Here is a 23282-nt window from a genome sequence, read left to right on the forward strand (position 1 = left end):
CTTATTTTGGATTGCCACTAGAATTCACTTTAGAGAATCCGTCACCACTAAAAGCTAGCCTTTGGTGGCGACTATGGGTGCAACCAAAGCCTGACTTTGGTGGCTACTTTTATCGCTACTAAAAATTATATTTTAGTGACAACTTGGTATTGCCACCAAATCTCCATTTTTTGTGGCATCAAAATGTCGCTACTAATTATATTTTCTTTTAGTGGCAGTAGGTTATAATCGCAAAAGCTCCTATTTTTCGTCACAACACAAGTTTTTCATAAAAGAAAATATAAAACTATAAATATTTGCACAACCCGATAATAATTCTCAAAACAGAATTATAGTCTTTTTAATGTTAAAAAGTCTACACAGTCAAAAGTAGTCAATGTATATACATTTCCATTTCATGACACAAACAAAAAAGGAATAGTCTTCAAGACATACTCCAATGTCTTCTACGATAAACAAAACGACCATAAAAATATTTTCAAACTACACCTTGAGCAACTCCACTTCCTCGTTCTTGAAGTATCTTGTCCTTGCTATTAAAAAATAAAGATGAAAATCATTAATATACGCATATGTACAAAAAAGACTATAAGTTTGAAGAGGAAATTAGCCGAAAAGAGCGAGAAGATGTAAAGCAAAGAAAGGTATTTCTGGAAAACTTTTAAAACCCCACAGGCAATAACTTTTTAAAGCATGGAAACATCAACCTTGCGGTCACAATATATATATATATATATATATATATATATATATATATATATATATATATATATATATATATATATATATATATATATATAGTAAGGATGCTTAGTCTAAATTATTATAAAAAATTTCAATCAGTGTGAGATGCAATTGATACTTTGTGAAATTCAATTATCAAAACCAAAACTAATAATAATAAATCTGAAGTTCACGAATTGAATTGAATGCACAAAGTCGTATTACATAATCTTTGTCCAAATTGTTGAAAGTAACACGACAACGTAATATTTGACTAAGAACCTACTGAAACCATCTATAATGCACAATCAATCACCAGTCAATAAAATAACATAATTGAATTCTATGCAGTCAGCCACCTAACAATGATTTATTCATTCCCTTGATATGGTGAGTAAACACACACTTCAAATGATCACCAAAAAACTACTTATGCATTGGGCAAAGAGGGACATGTACTAAACACCAAAATGACCAGAGATAAATTTGAGAATTTTTTAGTAATTAGTTGGTCCCCATATCATCTAGATTGGTTTTGTCAGCAGATTTAGCACTCAGCAAAGCAAAAGGGGGTTGTTTTCTTGAATGTGAAAGGAGAGGGTGGGGACAGTGGAGTCCCCAGGTAATTTCTTTTAAATTTAGACATAGTACTAAGTTTAGTTTAAAAAATAATGGATACATGTAAAATGAAAAATCAGTATATACTCTGTCACTTTTTAGGTAAAGGTATGCTTCTTTCCCTAGAGTAGATTTATAGTAGTATTATTGTCCATGTCTTAGTAAATGTAAGAAAATGACAAGAACAATTGTTATGTCCAATCTCCACTGATATGGAAACTGATCAAGTTAAATTAGTAGAAAAGGAGAATCATGCCATATAGTCCCAAATCTAAAATAGCAGAGTCTAAATATTCTAACTAGTGCTTTTAACTGTAGTCAACTGGTTCTTACTAATTCTTGATATTTAAATTTTAATAAGAAAAGCTACTTGCGGAATGGACTGAGTAGAAATTCTTACATATGCTTATGTTTTCAAGGAGAACTCATTCAGTTTTAATAAATATAGAGTAAAACTAATTTCAAGAGAAATACCTATATAATCTTATGATTTATGAATATACACTAAACTGATTTAAGAGAAATCCCTACCTGTTGCATTCTGATCAGCCATGCATCTATCTTTTCATCAAACTTTTTGTCAACTTGTAAATCTATCTGTGCACGCTCAGCAACCATTTGTTCTTCTAGCTTACTTTGCAAGTCAGCCGCCATTTCTTCTTCTAGCTTGCTTTTTAACTCGGCAACCATTTGCTTACGTTCTTTTTGTAATTTTCTATCCATTTCCTCTTGCATCTCTTGACGTATTCTTTCCATTTGAGAAGACATACTCGCCTCTAAGTCTACCTGCTGCAAACTGCTTTTTTGTAGGCTTCTTTCCATACCCTTTTTCACAAACATAGCCATTTCGTTCACCAAGTACAATGGCTAAAATCCCATCTGCACTCATTGGCTGCTCATTTTCTTCAGATTGTTGTTGAGTTACAATTTCCTTGAGTTGGCCCTACAAATATGTATAAATTTATAGTATAAAATAGGAAACATATAATAAAATAACAAAATAATTATGCTAAGAAATTACATGAATTTTTTGCGACTATGGATCCGACCACACAATTTTTCTTTTGCCATCCTTACGAGTATGTTGGAGCTCCCAAACTCGATATGGTGCTGCTTTGTTTCCACTAACAGGATCTCTCTAAAATATATTTTAGTAGAGGGAAATATTTATAAGCACATAATATGTTATAAATTAATGATGAATAGTTTTATAGTGATTGTGATAAATGCATTTACCGTCGATTCCTCCACTTCGGCAAATGACTTTGAGCCACAAGAGTGATTAGTTATCTGTTTTCCCCTATTAAGTTTGTTCCTCTCACTTGCAGCCTAGCAATTAAATCAATACATAAGAACCAATAATTAAATATTGATTTATCAAGAATTTTTATTACAACGTTACCTTGAATTTTAGACTCCCAAAAAGTCCTACAAGAAACACTCAATTCTCAGGCGTAACATCATCCGGCCTATGAGACAGTCTCTCTTTATCAGTAGTATAGAGATTGTATTCTTTATGCAATCGAGTCTTCCATGCTCTAAAAAGCCTTCGCATAGTGTCAACAACAAGAACTTGCAACACATGTTCTCGCATATCACTAGCTTCAAATTTATCCTAAAATAAATATGTAAAGCTATTGAAAGTAAATAAAATGTATGATATAAAGTCAATGTAATATTGAAAGTAAATTATTACCTTAACCTTCAACCACGTCGCTTCTCCATGTTTCGCAATTATCGCTTTCCAATCACCATCTCTGAATGAGATAGTGCTCCGCATAATCAAGCCACAGTAGTTTACAATATCCCTAGACCCTGGACCTATAGCTCTCACAATGTCATCCGGAATGATGATGGGAATTTTACTGCCATACTTAGTTTTCATATCCATATGTAGAGATTTGTATCTCCCTCAGCCTTTCTTGTTATCTCTATTTTCACAAAGATTACCTTTACAAGAATAAAAAAATTTATGTCATACTCACTTAATAAGTAGATTTATTCTACATGACTTTAATTGTTCATGGTTAGATCATACGGAATGGTTTTAGGTTTAGAATTTGATGGGCAAAATAACTTTTCTAAACCCGATAAATTACGCATGTGTTCTTCTATGATAAATGGATCACATATAGTGAGCTGAACAGAAGATATAAGAGAGTGAAATTGAAGGAGTGAAAACTGGGATCATTTAACCATTGATTTGTTCCTGATTAATTAGCAGGTCATCGCCTTCTAGTTAAAGGTTGTGAGTTCTGTTTCATGGATGCTACACTTAAAGCTACACCAGTTTAACAAAATTGGCAATGTCTTTACCAACTAGCCCTCCTTAATTATAATTATTTGAAAGATATTGATTCATTCCAACTCTGAATTGGCAACCTTACTGTTTGTTTCCTAGTATGCAGAAGTGGCTTTAAATCTACTAAGTACTAGTAATAAGCAACAAGATTATTTATTAACAGAAAATAACACTTGGGATAGAGTATTGTAAGTCGTGATCAAGTTCTTGTTTAGAGAGAGATCAGAGAGCAAAATAGTGATAGTGTTGGGCTGCTGGTAAAATAGTGATAGAGTACTGCCATGTTAGGCTACCTTTTAGTGATTATACTTCCTGAGTGCAATTTTAGAAAGCAAAAACTATATGCAGAGAGGTCTTTGGTGTAATGAAATGATATTCCCATATAGGCATAAAACATCTAAATTCATAATGACCAAACAACTTGTACTCCTTCAAAAGTGTAGGTTTATTATTTGATCCCATAACATATAGAGTGAACAAACAGAATAAAGATTGTATGTTCAATACAAATAACCAAAAATAACTAAAAAATGCCAACTGAAATACATGATTCCGATTCAATAAAGAACTAACCTGCACCACTATTTTCAGTCTCTGGAGTGGGATGCACATTTTCTACATAAGCCCTTGATGATAATGAGTCCATAGATTGTACTTGATGCGGGTTACTCGATTGTCCCATATCTGGAGATAGTTGTGTTTTGTGGATTAGGTCTAAAGGATGACGTCGCAATAGAATTATCATGTAGTACTCCTACATTACCGCATCCACGACCCTTTCCACCTCGCCTACCTTTACCTCGTCCAATTCCTGTCATTTCCTGCAGCATCACATAAAAATATAAATAAAGATTTACATTTTAGAATTCTTGGTTAGAATCCGCTCAATGCACCATAGAAACTTTAGTCTTCTCTACAATATTTATATCATATCCTCTCAATTCTAAACTGAAAACAAATCAGAATTCAAGTTACAACAAACCAAGCAGGACGCAATCCTTCAATGACCTTGAACCAAAGGACAAACCTTTTAACAGGAATAGAAGATAAAGTATCAGGATAGTTGCAATGCAAGATAGAAAATTCATATTAATGGCAAAATAACAGAGGCTAGAAAGGCATAAGAAGCCTTGCTTAAAAAAGCACAAAACAGCTACAGATAGGAAGTTATTTCTTTGATCAGTCCATATCATTATCCTCTCCTTCATTATCATCAAATATCTCTTCTTCGCTTTCTTCATCTTCGGTCCTATCTATATCATTATCATTAATGAAACCATCTTCTTCATTATGCCCACTTGTCCCAGCTTGTTCTATTACATGATCATAATTAATGATGTGAGGTTCAACATCATCCCTGTGTAAAGATACTAAAATATCATTTTCTTGATCACCATTACGCTCCATATTAAATTCAACTTCCTTTTGTTGGTAAGCTTCTCCATTTTGTATTGTTTCATCTTCAACATTTGTGCAATTATCATCCTCTTCGGGCATATTAAAAAGGTCGCGTGGACTTGTCTTTAAAACAACAAGCTAATCTTTATCAACCATGCCGTTGATATAGAAGACTTGTTCAGATTGAGATGCCAACACAAATGGCTCATTTGTATTCAAGCCACATCGAGTATTCATACTTGTGAAACCATACTTGTCAATTTTATATCCTTTTCCTAAGTGAGCCACATCCCACCAATGATACCTGAAGAGGTAAACTTTTCTATTTCTCATATACGATATCTCGTAAATGTCCTCTAATACACCATAGTACTCCTTCTTAAAGTCTGAATCATCTCCTCTCACAAGAACTCCATTGTTCTGTGTTTTTCTTATTGATTCAAGATCTTTTGTTTGGAATCTAAATCCATTCACCATCAATATGGAATATCGATGCACCACTGGTCCAGGACCTATTGCTAAACTTATGAGCTCATTATTAGCATTTTCTTGTGCAGCTAATTGTAAGATCTACAAAGTAAGACAAATAACTCCCTCTTAACCAATAATATAATAAGATAATCAAAAAGTATTCAAAATGAGATTTGATTCAACACTTACATGTGCACGAAACCAAACAGTAAAGTCATTGTTACGCCTTTCAGCTCTTCTTGAACTTTGTCTTTCAATCTCTTTTGCATGTTGCCTGCATTTAGATAGAATTATTTAAGAGAATGAATGAATTATTCAAATCTGAAATCAAATCCGAAATTATCTCAGAATTGATTAAAAAATAGAAACTTACTCCATGAATGAACAGACCTCTTCACAATTTTGAAGAACATACATACATGCTTGTTTAAACGCATCATGAGATAACGTGATGGTTTTTGAACCACCTTTTGTTTGCCCACTATTTTTAAAGATGGACATTTCAGCATTTTACATGGATTCATCGCCATTCCTAGCCGGTCTATTAAACTTGGTTGAGATATTCTTTAAGTATCGTGAGCAAAATGTGAGGCTTTCTTCTGCCAAATAACCTTCTACAATTGAACCTTCTGGACAATTTTGATTTCGAACATAAGACTTAAGTGTTCCCATATGCCTGTATGCAAATAATTAGTTAATATAATTAATGTGTCATTCTAAAACTTTAGTATTGAAATTTATATGAAAAATATATTACCTCTCGAAAGGGTACATCCATCAAGTTTGAACTGGTCCACCAAGCTTTGCCTCTCTTGCCAAGTGAATTGGCAAATGAACCATAACATCAAAGTACACCGGAAGAAAAATAATTTAAAGTTTGCATAATATGATAGGAATTCCAGCCTCTAGGATATCAAGATCTTCAATTGTCAAGCACTTAGAGCATAGATTCTTGAAAAAAATTCCTAATGCTATAATTGGTTCACACACTTCTTTAGGCAACAAGCCATGTATAGCTACTGGAAAAATATCTTGCAACATACGTGGTGATCATGACTTTTCAATCCATGTATCCTTTTGTCTTGTATGTTTACGCACCTTGAAATGTTTGATGAAAAGGCATCAGGAACCTTCAAATTAGCTAAGAAAGTGCATGCCTTCAACTTCTCATCGGGGATAATGCATAGCATGCTGCCGGTAATAAAATATTATTCCCATCCTCAACTGGGTGTAACCCTTGCCTGATTTCAAGATCCACCAAGTCATATCTACTTTTCATCGTGTCCTTCGTCTTTCCAGTCATATTCATCACAGTAGATACAATATTATTAGACACATTTCTTTCTATGTGCATTACATCTAAGTTATGTCGTAACTTAAGAGTCTTCCAAAAGGCAATTTGAAAAAAATACTTTTCTTCCTCCAATTATAAGCATCATTGGGAACATTACGCTTTCGCTTTTGCCATTTACCATAAGTCACATTTCTCAAACTTTGTAATTTCTCAAGTGCTTCGTCACCTGTTAAGGGATTAGGTGCAACACCCTATCTTTATTTTTCCATCAAATAACCTCATATTTTTACGCCATGGATGGTCCATTGGAAGAAAGCGACGATGACCCATATAACACAACTTATTACGTAAAGAAACCGATTGTGTTTCTTTATGGCAACAAGGACATGCAAGTTTACCTTTGGTTGACCATCCTGAAAGGTTCCCATATGCAAAAAAATTATTAATTGTCCACATGATAGCCACACGCATCATAAAATTAGTTTTTGAGTATGCATCATAAGTCTCCACCCCCTTCCATAATTCTTTTAACTCTTCAATCATTGGTTGCAAGTATACATCTATATCATTGCCTGGAGACTTAGGACTTGAGATAAGAAGTGTCATCATGAAATATGGATCCTTCATGCAATCCCATGGTGGCAAATTGTATGGAACTAATATGACTGGCCAAATGCTATGACTAGTACTCATGTTCCCATAAGGCTGAAAGCTGTCACTTGCTAAACCTAATCGAACATTTCTTGATTCAGCTGAAAAGGTTGGATGAAGCTCATCAAAAGATTTTCAAGCCATGCCATCAGATGGATGTCGCAATACACCATCATCAATATTTTGCTCCTTGTGCCACCTTATTTATTTTGCTGTCTCTCTTGCCATGTACAATCTCTGTAGTCTTGGTTTGATTGGAAAATGTCACAAGACTTTATTAGCTACTTTCTTGCCTCCAGTATCTTTTGACTTCCATCTAGACTTACTGCACTTAGGACATGATTCGGCATTGGCATACTCTCTCCAATATAAGATACAATCATTATCATATGCATTTATTTTGGTATAACCCAAGCCTAAGTCTTGAAGTGCCTTCTTCACTTCATAAAAAGAATATGGTACAAATGACCCCTCTGGAAGCACTTCTTTAAAGAATCTCAACAATGCATCCATCGATTTGTTGCTCCAATGATTAAGGCTCTTCAAGTGAAGTAGTCTAACTACAAAAGACAACTTTGACACTTTTTTACAGTCAGGATAAAGTTCTTTCTCAGGATCTTCCAACAATTTGTAGAACTTTTTCGCATGCACATTTGACTCTTCATTTTCCTCTTGATAATTATTCATATTCTCCATATTTGTAACTCCACAAACATCATGAATCATTTCTGGAATATCATCTGTTTCAACAGTATCATCATCTACTTCGACATTGCATACATCATTAGAATTTTCAACTCTTACTAATACTTCTCCATGCAAGTCCCACACTTTATAACTGTCCCAAAAACCTTTCCTCACCAAGTCTCTTCTTACTTGGATTCTTGTCTTGAACGCAGTATTTCTATACCCTTTACAAGGACACCGAATTACAGAGCTCACATTTGGTTGACTGTATGCCCAACCAAGAAAGTCATCTATTCCTTTAATATACCTTTTGTCACATCTATCCCTAATATTCAACCAACTTTTATCCATATCTTTTCTACAAAAAGAAAAGCAATCAATTAACCAATTAAAGGGAATCAATAATCAAAGCAAACCAATTATAAGCAAGTATTGAACTCAATGATTCTACACGAGTATAAATCAATAATGGAAACACAAGCTATATAAATAATGTTTGAACTGAATAATTCTACACATGTACACACACTAGGATATAGGACATCAATATTTTTTATAATAATGAAAATACATTAGATATGCTAAAAAATAATTAAATACCATAAAATGGTCTTATAGAAGACAAGTCCCAAAAACATCAATTCAATTGTCATGTAAGGTTAGACTAAGTTTATTTTTCCCTTCTCAAAAAGTGAAGAACCTCTTGTCTAACTTTAAATGTCATGAATGAACTCCATTAAGACTCATATTTCAGAAGACGATTTAATGTAGAATTTGTTAAATTAACACATGTAATCATTTTGTATTATCAGTAAAACTAAAATAGATTAGTTAATGGAATTTCAATGAAGACAAACACTCATACTGAGAAAGAACATATATTATAAAATATAGGGAATGAAACTAATACTCATGCAACTCCAACTTGGCCCAAGAGTCGAGCTCTGGCCAAAATTTCTTAAGTTAAGACCCCTGCAAATCATAAATCATACAAAGACATACCAAAAGAAATAGGCATATCGGAGAGATTCACCACAAAAATTAGACTCTAACTTTTTTTATTTCCTAAAAGCATGATATCTGATGAAATTTGGCTTATATCAATTGCAGAACACAAATGTAGCACTGACTTATAATTACTAACTCTCAAGACATTAGGAAAAATATATAAGACACTCTTAAGTTAATAAGTATACTAATGGCATGATATCTGGGCTTATTTAGACATTGAGGCATGTTCAGGTAGTAGAGATTTTACAATAGCAAGGAAGATTCTACGCAAAATTCGGGCAAACTTCATGAGTTATCTCACTACATTTGGAATCCACCAACTCAAAATTCATTAGTTCAAACCTAATTATGGCAAACTAATTCTGGTAACAAGATCAAATCACAGAGAGCAAGCATATATCTTTTGGGCAGAATCTTTTCATTTAAAGAAGTACCAAATTAATCGTTTGGTCCCTAAGGGCATGGTATTGTAAGTGAAATACAGAAACTCAAATATGTACTAAAGTTTAACCAAACAAATGCACATACATAAATTTATTACCTATTTGGTTATGCCTAAGTCATGATTTCTGGTTGACAGAATACTTTGAACAAATCTGAACGGGTCAAACTGATGATAGTTCTACAGTCAAGTTTAACAATAAAGTTGAAATCAAGCAACAAATAATTTCTAAACTGATTGAGAAGAAATAGCTTACTGATATTCTTTGGTAAAACCTCAGGAAATCAAAGAAACAATACACCTTCATTAGGTTCTTCAGCGCAGCAGGGTAAATATCGCCATTTGGGTGAAAATGGTCACTTGGATTCTTCGATTTTGTATTCTGGCTTAAGGCTTTTTTGAAGAGAGAATTTTCATTTGGGTTTTGAGATTATAAATTGATCTCTTGAGCAGATCTCTACCCTTTTGAGTTAGGGCTACTTTTGAGTTCTCTACCCTTTTTTAGCGTGAGAGATTTTTGAGAATTGAGAGCAGATTCTTTTAACTTTAAAAGTAGAATAAATAACTTTATATATTTCTCACGTGTTTGTATTTTAACTTATCCTTCAAACTTTAAAATGAAAAGAATAGTGGCGATCAAATTGCCACAAAAGTCAACGAGCAAAATATTTGGAGCCAAATTTTCTCTTTTAGCGGGAAAGTAAAAATTTATCCTGTAGTTGAAAATATTTGTTGCGACTAGATAAAGTTGCCACTATAGTGTCTTTTCCGTTGCGACCTATTATAGTCGCCACAAATAACTTTACCTTTCTATTGTAATTTTTTAGAGTCGCCACTAAATCCCTAACCTTTGTGGCGATTAGTAGAGTCGCCACTAAGACCTGCCACTAAAAACCCTTTTTCTTGTAGTGTCTCTAACATCACACCGTAGACCCCGGTGCTAAATAGAAACACTCCAAGTCCCTTTTCATAATCCTCTGCAAAAACTCAATCCTTAACCACACAACGGACCCAAAATTCTTAGGCATCGCACTTTAATTCTTGAACCCACTAGAACTATTATTGAGAGTCACCCACTCTGACCTGGTCCGGAATGTGACCAAACTCTAGTGCTCCGCTAGCACACGAACACTCTCAAAGAAGCAACCAGATGAATTCTTTCCCTTGTACATCACATCCACAAGAAGCATAAACTCTGAGTCATCCCAAAATCTGCACATGAATCGGTAAGGCAAAATGTAGCACATATACATCAAAATCCTTGCTCGAAATACCCTTGATGTTTACTTTTCTTGTCATAACTAATCCACCAATGTACCGATAACCAAAAACTGGACAGTCACACAACCACGTGACCCAATCATAGACGGTAGGCTCCCCCACTTAACTTTAAGCTATAATCACATAAATCTAGAACCCACAATGACTTCTCCTTTTCAATTACCATGATCTCGCATCGTTATCCCGCCAAATTTCTTGTAATATCTTGTTAAAATTTTTGATAAAATATTCTGAATTATCAGCCACAATCGCACATTCGACCTCCTGACAATCGTACCATCTTCTTCAAGCGATCCAAGCTCACATCGCAGCACATGCCTCCCACTAGGTAGAAAGTAGAACTCTTTGTAGGAACTTCATCAAAATCACGCAACTGCTAGCCTGCTCATAGGAGATAGCCCACCTGCTTAATTCCATTTCGACATCTTCTAACGACAATGCCCTGGTTACAACTACCCGAAATCGGTAAACCCTCATGATCCCATGCTCGCCCACCAATCGAAAGTGCATGTTCATTCCTATCAACATCAGATGAAGGTCCAGCGATGCATCCAAAACTCGAATTCATATTACATACCAAGCAAACTCTTTCTGTCATGTTCAAACTTTCGAAGCACAGAGCCACCATCTCAAACGAAATACACGGGCTTGGTCCCTTATTAACCATGACCATAATCGCGCCAAGCTTTCTGGAAGCATGTGGCTATCCTACTACGAAATCCATACGATACGCTAACATCCCCACTCTAGAGTGAACTGCTCGACCTCTAGAAATTCAACCTCCGCAAGATACCCTGCACCATGTCCTTTCCCATCCTTCCTTGCCCAAATACTGCCTCCAATCATAATCCATCTCTGTAGCGCCTGAACTAAGAAATTGCTACCAAATCTAAGCCTCATCGAAGATCATCTTTCTCGATCCATCAACATTAGAAACTCTAATTCGACTTTGAAACCGCTACACATCGTCATCTGACAACCGCTTCTTAGATACCATTTCATAACACCCTGCCCAAAGGCAAATAAAAGAAGACCATAACACCAACGAGCCTTAATGCTTTCCAACAAGGACGACGACACCACACCACAATAAGAATTCCACCATGCTCGAAAATATCAAATCTCGCTACTTCGTCAACCAAGGCCAAATATCCATAGGCCAATTGCCTTTCCTCCGCGAATTAAATGTCGAACCTCTAAGCCATGAATCGAGAAATACTCTTTTTGAGTCATTCACTATTGCGACACATGAATAACCACCCTACCATTTACATCAATATTGTGCGGTAACAATGCACGAACATCATAATACACTATGCATATCCTCGAAACCGTAGGGAACACTAACACTGGGCTGAAACAACTTAACACCCTTCCACAAGGCAACGATAATAGCCTGCCCGAATACGCAGAGAGAAACATCCTGCACCACATCTGTAGCACCACTACAACTCCTCGAAGCCCAATTGATAACAAGAGCTCAACATCGTATAAGAATGTGTAGGAAGGAAATGAAGGCATAAGCTTCAGTAAAATCAAATCGCACAATGAAGAATCAAGAAGGGAAGTGATCCTAATAGCCCCGTAGCCTCTCGAAGATAAGTATAGACGTCTCTGTACCAATATACAAGACTCTACTAGACTCACTCATGACTCGTGAGACCAAGTGAACCTAGAGCTCTGATACTAAGCTGTCACAACCCGATTCCCACTATAGGTCGTGATAACGCTCAACATTGCCGTTAGGCAAGCAAACAGTGAACTACCAATACAATTATTTATTTTATTATTTTTGAAGTCATAAGTTTTATGAAGTAAAGAACTCAATGTATTTGAAATCATGAATACTTAAAATATTGGTAAGATATAAAATAAAAGATGACAATACCAAGCTGAACCCTAAACAACCACTAGAGTATCCCAAAAACTTTTATGAAGTAAAGAACTCAATGTAATTGAAATCATGAATACTTAAAATATTGGTAAGATATAAAATAAAAGATGACAATACCAAGCTGAACCCTAAACAACCACTAGAGTATCCCAAAAACCCGGTGTCACAAGTGCATGAGCATTTACTAAAGAGTACAATAATAATACAACATTCGTTTGAGATATAAAATAAATAGGATAAAGTAAATAAATAAGATGGAGACTCTGAGGGCTGCGGTCCGTAGCATAAAAAATAACTCGCCATAAATTCCCCTCAACAGTTGCGCCTACGCGCCAAGATGACCATCAAAGCAACCTGTCAGATCTTGCACATTTAGTACAGAAGTGTAGCATGAGTACGTAAATCAACGCGTACCCAGCAAGTACCTAGCCTAACCCTAGAGAAGTAGTGAAGAGGGGTCGACATCGACACTTTCGACACTTACTAGTGGTCTAATAAATAAAATGCAAAAATCATATGTAGACATGAAATACAATAGGATCAACAGAATAAAGAAAGGTAGATAATGACATCTGTTAACAATTATTATTAGTTTAGATGTCCCCAAGTACCACGTGCTATCTTAACAAATGAGAACCCTCAAATTGATATCTGATCTCAGGTCAAAAAGAAAATATTATGAAATTTCCAAGTTTAATTAAGAGGGTAATCTCGTGGATATTTGGACTCCTAACGATTTTACGCATGAATTATGTCGACGTCGTTCGGCCCGATCCATATAGTTGTGCACATACACTGCCGAGGTCGTACGTCCCGATCCATGAATACATCCTCCATATATATATATATATATATATATATATATATTGTCGAGGCGTTCGACCTGATCCACATGAAAGGAAGAAAATTATCGAATTACGAGCAACGTGTTTATAATCTAAAAATAGAAACGTAAAGTGATCATGACTTTTAGCAATTTTCGAACATCTTGCCAACAACTCAAGGTAATGAGATTCGATCAAACATGATCTCTAATCACATTTCATTTATCTTAGGTAATTAACTAACAAGGTGATTTCAGATAATACAAATATTGCATGGTAAAGTCCTAAGTCTACCCGGACATAAGCATGTTATTAGCCACGTATGGACTCTCGTCATCTCATGCGTACGTGGCCCCCACAACAAGTAGCATATAACAAATACACACCTATGGGGCAGTTCCCCCTCACATGATTAGACATAAGACTTACCTCGCTCCGAAATTCCATAACTAACTCCAACGCCTCTCTAACACATCAAACCGATGCACATCAATTCGAAACTAGTCAAACAACACACAAACCAATAAAAATATATTCCAACACACATAATTAATCAATTTGTAATAATTCCTAACTCCGCTCAAAAACTCAACAAACTCAACCCTCATGCCAACATACCCGGATTCCAAAAATTATCAAAGATAAACTTTACCCATAATGCCACGAACTCAAATATATAATTTATTCCAAATTCCATGTCCCATTTTGTGGTCAAAATCCAAAAATATGATTTCAAGGTTTTCTTCAAAAATCCCACAATTTGTATCAAATTGCATGTAAAACTCTATATATAATCCAAGTATTTAACTCACAATAAGTGGGAATAACTTACCTCATAATAAATGATGAAAATCCCGTCTTCAAGAGCTCCAAATATCGCCCCACCAAGTGAAAATGAAAGAAATGAGAGCTAAGTCCCGTCTTAAAACAACTCTGCCCAGACGACCTTTCTTCGCGATCGCGAAAAACACCTCGCGAATGCGAAAACACCTCGCAATCGGGGAGGCCAACCAGCCTCGCCCAGGGAATTGCTCTATGCGAACACGAGATCCTTCTCGCAATCGCGAAGCATAGCCTGCCCAAACCTCCGCGAACGCGGACCAAACAACATGAAGGGCTAACTTATACTAAGTGACTTACCTCCTACGCGATCGCGTGAGTACTTCCGCGATCGCATAGCACAATTCTCCCAAATAGGCCTGCCTCCACAACCCACTGTGTTCATGACTCTGCCCATGCGAACGCGAAGAACCACCTGATCCAGCTCCGCGATCGCGACCCCTTCTACGTGATCGTGATGAACAAAACCTGCACTAGCCCAGCTAACAAACATGCACAAATCAGAGTAAGAAACACTATTTTGGCCGCTCAAGCCCTACATATTCTTTAAACTCTACTCCAAGCTTTTCATTTATCGAGCCATTTCTTCTTGCTCGGGATTCTTGGCCATTCTTTCTTGTTCGGTCTGGAACTCATACTGTGGAGGTCGTGTGTATGAGTCTGGGGTGACATAGGTCATGTCTGATTGAAACTGTGGACCCTGGAATGTAAAAATTGGAGGCTCAATATACGTCCTGGATACAGTTCGTTGCGCCATGTAAAGACAGATGTTGCGGAGAACATTACTGGCAATGCCCTTGAACCACATAAGGCATGACGGGACCATTAGTCGACATTGGGAGGTACCCGCATGGGATAAACAGGTTGGACATAGGGGCATAAGAAGCCCTACCTGATCTCGGTATCAACTCGGGAAACCCAGGGATTACACTTAGTGCTTCCCTCCCGTTAGACCATGCGTCCCACATCTCTAGCATGCGGAGGCGTAGCATTCTGATTTCTTCAGCAATAGCTGACTCTAGCTATGGAATAGCCAGTGTTGGGCTATCTTCGGGGTTGATAATTGGTAGACTACTTTCGAAAGCCATAGGGACCTTTCCTTTTGATACGGTGAAGTATGGATAGGAAACCATATTACCAACAAAACCAACCACCTAAATAGAATCTAACTAATTGGCACACACAACAACCTTGTTAGTTTGAGGCATTTAACGTATAGGAAATCGCATGTTGGGATGAAATGCACCTAAATAGTTAGACATTTCTACCATGTGTTTGAACGGTCGCATGTTCCATCTTGGCTCTCTTTTCTGCTCTCTTTAGGTTTTAACGCTCTCTCCTGGTCCTACCGATTTCTTCACTCTTGATTTTTTTTCCCTCGTTTGGTCACTCTTTGTTTTTCTAATTTGTTTTGTCGCTTTTTATTTTTCTCTTTTGTTTATTTTATTCTAACTCAAATTCTTTATGGCTATGATCACATCCGATGAGTATTACCTACGTATCATGACGCCGCATGAATCTGACTATTATGTAGTTCAGGAAAGTAATGTAAAAATAAAACAAAGAAATTTTGGGTTTTCGTTACAAAGATTCGAAATTACATCAAACACTAACTCCAGAAAGGACATATAGACTCAAAAAAAACAACAGACTCGATGTGAAAACAAAACATTCAGACTCGATTAAGAAAACAAAACATACAGACTCGATAAAGAAAACTAGTACAATGGGAAATGACTCAAGACTTCCGAAAAACACTCCAATTGGGGCCCAAGGAATCATCCGTTTGCCAGCTTGACGTGAAGAAATTCTAGATCGTCCATGACCTTGTCAGCGAAAGTTATCACCAAAGTAAAGTAGTAGCATTCCGTTCCAGGAGCAACCGTATAATCTGTTGTTCTTAGACTTCCACTACTCGCCCGATCTTATTGTTCTGGTTTTGCAGGTTTACTACATCACATTCCAGCTTGTGGAGCAACACATAGCAATGTTCCCTTTCTACTTCAAATTCCTTGGACTGCCGACCCAAACCCTCTTCTCGGGCACCTAATATTTTCCTAAGGGCGAAGACCACTTCGTCGTGATATTGCTTCGTCTGATGTGACAACCTCACACGGTTATTTATCTCTTATTTTAGTTGGCCAATCTTTTCTTTGGCTTTTCCCAATGCCTTTTCAGTATTTTCAAGAGTGGCATCATAATCTTGCATTTTTTTCTAGCAAACTGGCAATAGTTCTTTGGCCTTTCTAGTTTCTAACCGGTACTTCAGAGGCTTTCTTCATCTGTTGAAGTTGAGCACGAAGGATTTTATTTTCGTGGATTAGACTCTTCTTTTCATATTCAGCTTCTTGTGCTTGTAAGTATTTCTCAAAATTGAGGTTTCTCAGCTTTTCTTCTAAAGCATGGATAGTTGTTTGGTATCCCTTTTCCTTTTCTCCCCAGGCCAACCGTTCTTGGATCTTATCATCAAAGGCTTGAACATGCGGTCTTTCTGCGGGACTTTTGGGCTAGGGCTTGGGCTCGGGTTCATCATCTACGCAGCACCTCTTCCCAAACCACATAGCATAACCCAGATCTACCTCATCCCTCGTAGGATCCGGCATCTGAGAATCATCTTTCGAGAAGCGACAACCATCCCAAATTTGCGAAATTAAAGCCTTGGGGAGTGGGGCTTCTAGGTGTAGCTCAATCACTTGCACACTCAAATCTTAATCCTCGGGCACTACTTGGTACCTTCCTAGCTGTCTCAGAACTCTTTGTGGTGCATAGGGATGGACACCTCTCAAACCCACTAGCAACAAATACCTTTTCAGGGCCGACATGTGTATCACCTTTCTTACCGGGAGCAATCCCAAAGTTCACTCAATTTGACTTGCGTTTAAACATCTTAGGAGGCATATCCAGGCTTTAACCCCTTTTGGCGAGTTATAATCTCTTACTCTTTCTTTGTAACTATCAACGAAATTATCCTTGCTTGGACCATAGCTCATGAACTTGGGGTGATGCCGAAGATGCTCAATCAACCACATTTGCAATTAAACATTGCACCCTTTGAAGAATTTTGCCCCGGACTAACATAAAGTCAACGCCTGATAGATGTCTGATAGAATGATCGGGGCAAGAGTGTGATGTTCTTTGGTAGTGAGGACATGTACAACCCTTGGATATACGGGTATCAATTGTCCGCTCCGCATTTGGGAAGACCATAATTTCCAAAAATATCACTATGAAGGTGAAGCGACGGTGAATCTGCCATGTGTCCTTGTTCTGCTTGTTGTTAAGGCCCTTTTCATTTATTTCAAATCCATTTGGTTGTCTGAACCTGGAGTACAGGAAGTAGAAAGAATAGCACCATTCGACTATGTTGGTCTTTTGAATTTGCTTACCGATATTCAGATTATCAAAGAACTGATGTACAGAGAGAGACCTCGGGAATATGAGCTTGTGATTTCTCAAATCCATGCCAAACCCGATGTATCCAGCTATCTCTTCTAAGGTGGGAGTGAGCTCAAAATTAGAGAAGCGAAATACATTGTGAACGGGATCCCAAAAGATCACTAGTGCCTCGATCAAATCATCTTGTGGTTTAACTTTCATAATGTCCGTGAGTGCTCCCATGTGCTTGGTGACCTAGTTTTACCCGTCTTGCCCCAAGTCATACCACCACATCTGAAGCTGGAGTGGAGCCTCGTCTACAACCGTCAACGGTGTGTTCTGGACAGTGCTCATATTATACCTGTGGGTGGTTAAGGTTAGGATTGATACTAGTTTCGGTTAAGGTTAGGATTGATACTAGTTTCAAAAGACAAAACCAATACACTCTTTTTGCAAAACAATCTTTTGCAAATAACCCAATTTTTAAGAAAAGTCAAAGAGATGTTGGCTATTTTTGCAATTATGGCCAAGGAAAGGGTGGCTATTTTGCAACTATAGCCCCTTCGTACTTCCAAGGAAAGTTTTAGGGGCCAGGGGAGGACATTATAGTAAAAGTGACACCCAATTAACAGACACGTCCGTTTTTTGCGAGAACATCCCTTTAACAATTTGAAGATGTTCTAAGGCTAATCCGACAAAAATGGCTCGGGATTAACCAAAGTTAAGTCGGCTTATTTGATTTTACAAAAAAATTGGACACGTATTTTATTTGTTTTTGGTTATTTTTGCAAAAAAATGGGGTCGAACCCAAACCGGTGAGAATCACACCCACGTAGTTCGTAAGTTTTGACAAAACATGGGAAACATGACACTTGAAAATTTTGGCTCATATTGAAATGACCTTTCTTTTCTTTTTTCACAAATTCGGTAGAGTTTCAGAATTTTTCAAATACTGGGATTTTTAGAAACGGGATGAATTTTCTCTCCTACCTCTCATTCTTGCTTTTTTCAACTTTTCTATCCATGCTCTAAAAATCGATCAACATGCAAATCAGATCAAATAAAATGCACTAGTAGCACGTAAAATGCATCAGGATAGTCTTGTAATTTTGGGTACCCAACCCTTGTGTTGAGTCTCCAAAGTCAAATGCACATGATGCAAACAAACGTTTCTACTAGGGAACTGGCATGAGGCTATGTTATTCTAGGTTGAAATCCTAGGGATGTGTTTTAGACCCGGCTTACCCAAGCGGACAACTTGAGCCTAGGTGGGAGCAGCGTACCGAGAGCACAAAAGTATATCCAACCTAGTTACTGAACTAGTCCTGTTTTAATTGGTATGACCTCTAACAGAAAAGTGGGTCACGCGCACGTGTACACCATAAATTCAGAAGGCTCGGAATGGATGCTTAAGTAGACAGTTTATACAGTTCAAATAATATCAAAGCGTTAATTTGAGCGGCAATTAACACATTAGACTCACAAACACAACAATATCATACAATCAATAAAGCCAAGTATAATCACATTACAAGCTTGAATTCTGAACCCTGAACCAGAGATTCTGGGGTTCGATCCCCAACAGAGTCGCCGAATCTGTCACACTTTCTTTTTACAAGGAAATGAGTTTTTTCAATTTAAGTGGCATTATTAAACAACAACAACAACAACAACCCAGTATAATCCCACTAGTGGGGTCTGGGGAGGGTAGTGTGTACGCAGACCTTACCCCTACCCTGGGGTAGGGAGGTTGTTTCCAATAGACCATCGGCATCCTTCCCTCCAAGAACTACCCACATTTGCTCTTGGGGTGACTCGAACTCACAACCTCTTGGTTGGAAGTGGAGGGTGCTTGCCATCAGAGCAACCCACCTTGTCTCTTAAGTGGCATTATTAAAATGAAATTAATTTAATTTATTTTTATAGAGTCGCCAGTTGGAATAATTAATTACGGTGACCCAAGTCACCAATAACAACAACATACCCAGTATTATCTCACACTATGGGGTTTGGGGAGGATAGTGTGTACGCAAATCTTACCCCTACCTTGTGAGGAACGAGTAAGAAATTTTGTTAACCCGAAAGAAAATGCTAGGCATTCCCGGATTCCGTAATTTTAGCGCAATCGCTTTACAATCATAACTTGGCTTAATTATCCGATTATTACGTGTTTTAAACCTAGTTGCATTTTTACCTTTTACCTCTTTTAATTTGCTTGATTATTAAATTATGGAATTAAACTTGAAAACAGATCACGTGTGTGAGAATCCATTTTATTTGGCATGTCAAAGTCATTTCACGCGTACACAATTAATAACACTTAATTATTTATTAAGATTGTTTGTCCAAAGTCAAGCGTACCTTGACTTATTTTTGGGATCATAATTATGTCACATGAACATGTACATAATCACAATAGTAGATTAAAAATGTGCCTAAAGCAAACTTAGGATGTTCATGAATTATTTGCTTTCCTAAAATTTGAGATTACATGGGAGAGTTTGAACGAGTGTTGGACGTGATGGACGAGTGTTGGGTTCTGTAACCTTTGAATTTTAGGCCCAAAGTCAGGCCCTAAGTAAGGCCACCATTACAGTTACGATTATGGCCAATAATTATAGATACTAGCCACTACTGACTTTTGCCAGATTCATTTCTAGTTCTACGCAAACAGGAATTGGCGTTAATTACCAACAGAAGAGAATCGTGATTGTGTTTATATATGCATTCGAATGGCAAAATAGCCAAAATTTAACAATCATAATAATGACTCGAATATTGTGATTAGAATGAGTTTCTATCCTTATCCAGATCTTCATGCTATCAGAAAACTAACTGCGAATAAGCAATCATCTCAAAAGCTTGCATTTGAATTTACTAAAATCCTAGAATTTACAACTAAGCCTCTTAATTACAATCCTTAACGAAATCAGCAAGGAATGAGTAGTTTTACTATAATTACATTTTATTTATAACAATATCCAAACATAAACAGAAGATGCCCAGCTCTTAATTCAAGCCTGCCCGTCATCAGGGTGTTTAATCCCACTTTTTGGCTTCAAATTTAACAACCTGGCCAATTAATGATTAAATCTGTAAGTCACACCCACACAAGACAATAACAGCCTCCTCTTATCACCCGTTACTACACACGCAGTGGCGGAACCACATGCACCCAAGAGGTGTACCGACACCCCTTCGTCGAAAATTACACTGTTTAGCTCAATAATTTTTTTAAAATATGTATATATACTATATAATAACACATTGACTTCTATGTGAGTTTATTTCTTTATATTCGGTTGCATTTTTTTAATTAAATTCTTATTTAACAGTCATAATATACAAATCAGCAGTGGAACAACACCAAACTTAGCATAGAAGACACCACTTCTATAATTACACTTTTTGCCCCCGGTTCTTATTACTTTTCCTTTTTAGATTTCTTTTTATCCAAATCCCCAAAAAAAAACAGGCTCAAATAAACAAAACGAAAACAGAAAGAAAAATGAACGACGAATCAAATAGACAAGTCAATTTTAATCAAACAAGAGTTCATGCTAAACAAAGTAATCAAGATACGCGTAATTGAATTTTTATGCTCATTTATCAACTAATAAAAATACCTGCAATTAACACTTAATCAATCTGAAACATGATTGGCACCACTGTATTTAACAGAACAAATACACACAAAAATGAAATAAGAAAAGAAGAAAGGGAATGAGTTATACCCATTTGATCTCGAGATGAAGCAAAAGAGGTAGCCTCAGAAAAAGTTCTGGCCGGTCAACGGCTGGTTGACCAATATCCGACCTCCGAGAAACGGAGTGAATCTTACATCAATGGATAGTTCTCATCAACAGCTTTCTACTGATGTAAGTCTCAACCGTAAAGAGGACAGATCGATCGAGGAAATGAAGAAGAACCGAGTGGCGGCTAGGGTTCAGTTCCTAGATCTACAATTCGAGGGTTTCATTGAGGTTTTGGAAGAAGCTAAATGTGGGATGGTCATGTGGAGAAAGCAAGGAATATCTGGGGGTAATTTGGGGCTAGTTGGAGGTTGGCCGCTGCCGAGGGCGAATTCCGGCGATGGCGTGTGGCGGAGGGTGAGAGAAGGGAAAGGGGGATGATCTGAGAAGGGTTATGGGGGTTGGGGTGGTCGTTTCGGACAGTTACAAGGGAAACACAAGATTAGTTCTCTATCACTGGATCAAGTGAGATGAAGGGTGGGGATTAATCCGGGACAAAACGGGGTTGTTTGGTATTGGGGAAAGTCTGGACCAGGTGGGTTAACGGACTGGGAACGGGGCCGCTGCAAATGTTGTGCCCAATTACAATAGGGAACAGGCAGCCCCTTTCTCTTTTCTCTTTTTATTGGGTTTTCAAAGTTGGCCAATTAGCTAAACATTCTAATTTATACCTAATTTGCAAAATTAAACAATTTAACAATTGACTAATTAAATGCATGAATTATTAAATTAAACTAATTGATTAATCAAGATAACTAATATATTATATATTTTTTTGATTTTGTGTTATAATAAAAAAATGCAACTATGCCGTTAAAAGCTAATGCTGCAATTAAAGTCTAAAAATGCTACGAAAGGTAAAATATTTTGGATGATTTTTATGATTTAAAATCGTTCCTAGTGATGCAAAAATAATCTATTGATGCAAAATAAACAAACAAAAATTCCTAAAATTCTACAAAATAATTAAAACTATTTCGGAATATTTTTATGAGTAATCTATGCAGAGGGAAAAAATTACGTGCTTACAATTATCACTTACTTACATTCGCATATACAATTTACTATTTATATACAAAATAATATAATATACTCCAATTTTACTCATTTTTCTTCACTCTTCTTCCTCCCTTCGCGAAGTGAGAAACGACAAGAAGGTTTGCGATGAGTTTAATCTATCCACGAGTAATTGAGGATTATAGCATATGTGGGAATGGTGTGGATTTCATGATTTATTATCTCATAGAAATCAGGAATAGCAGCAGACCCAAAGGAAAAGCAATTGAAGAGGAAATCCGAGTCCCGGTTTAATGGATGAGTCTATTGTATTTTTAGAATAATATATGAGTGTAAACTCCATTGACATTCATTAAAAAAGTGTTAGAAATTTTTATTTCGAAAATTGAATTTGGTGAATTATTATTTATTTGGATTGAGTGTTGTTGTAAATGATTGGGGATATCCTTTGTAGTTTATATTTTAATTTTGAGCGGTTTTTGTGAAGATTCGAGTTGATTTTAGTTGGAATTTCAGATTAAAACTCAGGAAAGAACACAAACAAATTGTATATATTTTGTATGTCGGGTGTACAAACTGCAAACAAAATATATACAACTAATATAATTGTAACAAGTTGTATATAAATTGTATGTAAATTGTAGTTTTTAAACGGATTCTCTACAACAACAAAAATTATTTAAGTTGTAGATTTTGACCGAA

General features: G+C 36.5%; 1 protein-coding gene across 2 annotated transcripts; it reads right to left on the reverse strand.

The window, feature by feature from the left end:
* Positions 1 to 243: 243 nt before the first annotated feature.
* On the reverse strand, positions 244 to 21682 carry LOC104106583 (uncharacterized). 2 transcript variants are annotated; one of them, XM_070191516.1, is made up of 11 exons: positions 21546 to 21672; positions 6270 to 8502; positions 5886 to 6188; positions 5702 to 5786; positions 4217 to 5611; positions 3038 to 3291; positions 2744 to 2956; positions 2578 to 2670; positions 2363 to 2479; positions 1873 to 2284; positions 244 to 533 (listed from the first exon to the last, which is right to left on the reverse strand). In XM_070191516.1, exons 3-5 carry the CDS (start codon positions 6011 to 6013, stop codon positions 5180 to 5182), a joined length of 645 nt encoding a protein of 214 aa, XP_070047617.1. In that variant the 5' UTR covers positions 6014 to 6188; positions 6270 to 8502; positions 21546 to 21672; the 3' UTR covers positions 244 to 533; positions 1873 to 2284; positions 2363 to 2479; positions 2578 to 2670; positions 2744 to 2956; positions 3038 to 3291; positions 4217 to 5179. The 2 variants fall into 2 exon arrangements, 1 of the variants encoding a protein (XP_070047617.1); XR_688606.4 differs by lacking the exons at positions 244 to 533; positions 1873 to 2284; positions 2363 to 2479; ... (5 more) ...; positions 5886 to 6188; positions 6270 to 8502 and adding an exon at positions 20501 to 20883 and having other exon boundaries at positions 21546 to 21682.
* Positions 21683 to 23282: the final 1600 nt, after the last annotated feature.

Source organism: Nicotiana tomentosiformis, chromosome 12, assembly GCF_000390325.3.
Source record: "Nicotiana tomentosiformis chromosome 12, ASM39032v3, whole genome shotgun sequence".
In the NCBI taxonomy this organism is placed as follows: Eukaryota; Viridiplantae; Streptophyta; class Magnoliopsida; order Solanales; family Solanaceae; genus Nicotiana; species Nicotiana tomentosiformis.